The sequence below is a fragment of the Gadus macrocephalus genome, chromosome 19, assembly GCF_031168955.1.
Source record: "Gadus macrocephalus chromosome 19, ASM3116895v1".
Taxonomy (NCBI): Eukaryota; Metazoa; Chordata; class Actinopteri; order Gadiformes; family Gadidae; genus Gadus; species Gadus macrocephalus.
This window is the reverse complement of record NC_082400.1, coordinates 12,580,406-12,583,332: the sequence shown is the minus strand read 5'-3', so window position 1 is coordinate 12,583,332 and position 2,927 is coordinate 12,580,406. Positions and strand designations below refer to the sequence as shown.

General features: G+C 46.0%; 1 protein-coding gene across 1 annotated transcript in view; it reads right to left on the bottom strand.

Annotated features, from left to right (window-relative positions):
- Nucleotides 1–1,885: 1,885 nt before the first annotated feature.
- The window catches only part of LOC132448035 (kinesin-like protein KIF21A), a 13,746-nt gene continuing 12,704 nt past the window's right edge, over nucleotides 1,886–2,927 (bottom strand). The window contains exon 5 of the mRNA XM_060039097.1: nucleotides 1,886–1,902. Within this exon, the coding sequence (XP_059895080.1) occupies nucleotides 1,886–1,902 (17 nt within the window). The remainder of the gene's footprint in view (nucleotides 1,903–2,927) is intronic.

The following is a 2,927-nucleotide window of genomic DNA, read 5'->3' as shown; positions in this document are numbered from 1 at the left end:
ATCACGATTATTCAAATGATTATTTTTGAGTTTGAAAATTTTGCCTTAAAAAATACCACAAAAATGGTCAAAAGAAAATGTTCCAATCTAAAATAATAGACAGATAAGTATCCAGTTGTTCTGCCCTTTCTATAAAACAGCAAATAAAAAAATAAAAAATTAAAATTGATTAGTCGCCCAGCCCTAGTACATACAGTACATAAATACATACATACAAACACATCATACAAACACATACACACACCCGCTCGCCCCCCCCCCCCACACATACACACACACACGCACGCACGCACGCCGCGCACGCATGCGCGTGCACACACACACACACACACACGCATGCATACCTCCATTCCATAACACAGACACAGCCTCATTCGAAGATAGACACACAAATCCTTAATCATGATACACACACTCACACCCTCCTTCCATGATACACACACACCCCTCAATTTAATAACACACCCAAATCTCTATTCCATAACACATACATCTCAATTTTACCACACATCTATATCTGTCAGATATCTTATTGGTTATCCCTGGACGTGAACAGCAACATCACGGTATTGTCGCGTGTCTCAGAACAATCCCCCAGCTCTGCTTGGTGTGGGAGAAGATGTGCCCAGCAGAGCGTCTGTCGGCCGTGTTGATGGATTGACCTGTCAGGGTTTGGAAATGCTCGAGCTTAAGTTCACAGGGAGACACCAGCCTCTTGAGTTTGAGGTACTCCGATTGTCTGTCTGCCTGTTGTCTTTCTGTCTGATACAATCTGATCTCTGAGCTTTTTACACTCGCACATGTACGGAGCATTTCAAGGAACGTTGTCACACTGAACTTCCCTTAACCCCTATGAGTAGGGAGATACAATCCCGTGGTGTTGTAGCGAACGCTAGTATAATGTCATCATCTCTGACCTCTAACCTTGAGTGTAGCTATCTGTGTAACCTAGAGCCAGCTTGGGACTACACCTCCCAGAAGGCACTCTGTCACCGTGGCTGTACCAGTGTCGGGCTCTGCACTCTTGTCCTCTTGTCCTCCTTTCCTGTATTATTTTTATTCTCTCTCTCTCTCTCTCTCTCTCTCTCTCTCTCTCTCTCCTCTCTCCTCTCTCTCTCTCTCTCTCTCTCTCTCTCTCGATCTCTGTCTCTCTCTCTCTCTCTCTCTCTCTCCTCTCTCTCTCTCTCTCCTGTCCCTCTCCGACCCCTGCATCTCAGTCTCCAGTGTTGTCTCCCTCAGTCTTGTTCCCTGTTGACCTCCTTCTCCATCTCCCTCTCAGCTGTGTGTCTCCCCTCCCTGGTCCCAGAGCAGTAGTAAACATTGAACTGAATACAATTTTTGAAACCTGGGCCGCCTGGTTTGTCCTGTTTGACTGCTCCAACAGCGACGTGGCCACAAGTCCTTTCGGTGGAAGCGAAAGCATCTGTTTACTGACAGGTGTGGATGAGGGAAAGTCTGTGGTGATGTTTGCGTGTGATTCGTTGTGGGTTTTTTTCTTTGTAAAGTTGTGTTGAATAATTAAAACGAATAAGGCAATGAGCAGCAGTGAGCAGGTTGAAGCAGTTTAACTGCATCATTGGTTTTCAGAATGAGCGCTCATCTTGATTGACCCACATACTGACGATAACCGAGGATCACAGCTATGCTAACTTCTGTCAACCCTATAGATGATTGTCTTATCAGCAGTATTGAATTCACACGTGGGATTTCCCTGATTGTTTGGTCAATAAAATAGACTTCCTCCAGCTATAATCAGGTCGTGACTTCCATGGGGCGTTGCTTCATAGCTTACCCATAGGTTAAAGTGTGAATGTTATTTAGACACCGTTTAATGCTATACTTGACGTATTGACACATACGGGGCTAAAGTGACAAAACACAGTATCTAGCTGAGGGCTTCAACTGCCAACAGCAGCACAGTAAAGAGTCAGCATGGAACCGGTTCGATAGGGATCGCCGAGCTGCATCAGGGTTAGGACGTCAGTTAAGACGACGTAGACGGTTGACGATCTGATCAATCGTGGCAAATTTCTTTATTTGTAGCCCCTAAGGCAGGGTAACGATGACATAATTTACATTTCACTAAGACACGTGCTATTAGGATAGATGGGATAGGAAGTTGATAGATCAGCCTACCAGTGACAAACCACTGGTATACGGCTGATCTCTCTACCGTACAGATCAGCCTACCAGTTACAGACCACTGATCTCTCTACCCTCCACCTGGTTGCACGGTAGAGTTAGGCCCAATCCCATTTCTACCCCTTACCCCTTACCCCTCCCCCTTGTTTTTAAGGGGTAAGGGGAAGGGGTAAGGGGAAGGTGAAGGGGTAGGGGGTAGAAAATGGGATTGGGCCTTAGGCCACTCCCACGCGTTATGTAACTCAAGCGTCGATTTTGATGGATTTAGAGAGCTAAATCGATTACGATTGGATGACTTGTCAACGTGGACATTCTTTGTTGGAGAATATCATTTTGTAACGAGCTAACAAGGTACATTCTCAATGCGCGGTCTTTCATCTATAAAGGCGCCCTGGAGGAGATGCCAATACCGGAGGAATGCATTGACTTTCCACACGTCTCTGGGGTATTTTTATACTCTACAGGCGAGTCACATTGTCCATGTGAAACAGCACCTACTCCCCCCAGGCGCTGGCTGTAATTACCATTGAGCTCGGAGCCATCTCAGCCTGCTCCACGTTTTTTTTAAAGGGCAACACAACGCTGAAGGCGAAACCACAGGAACAGCACCACCTCCGGTGAATCACAGGTCATTGCAAGGGGCAGCTTCTGATTGGCTCTTTGTGTCAGGTGTCCTTTGTTCCGTTTGTTGGGAGATGGTGAAGATGATGAGGGAATTTATTCCGGACCTCCCCCTTTTATATTGGTCTGCAGAAAAATAGTAATGCTCATCCTGCTTCTAAAAA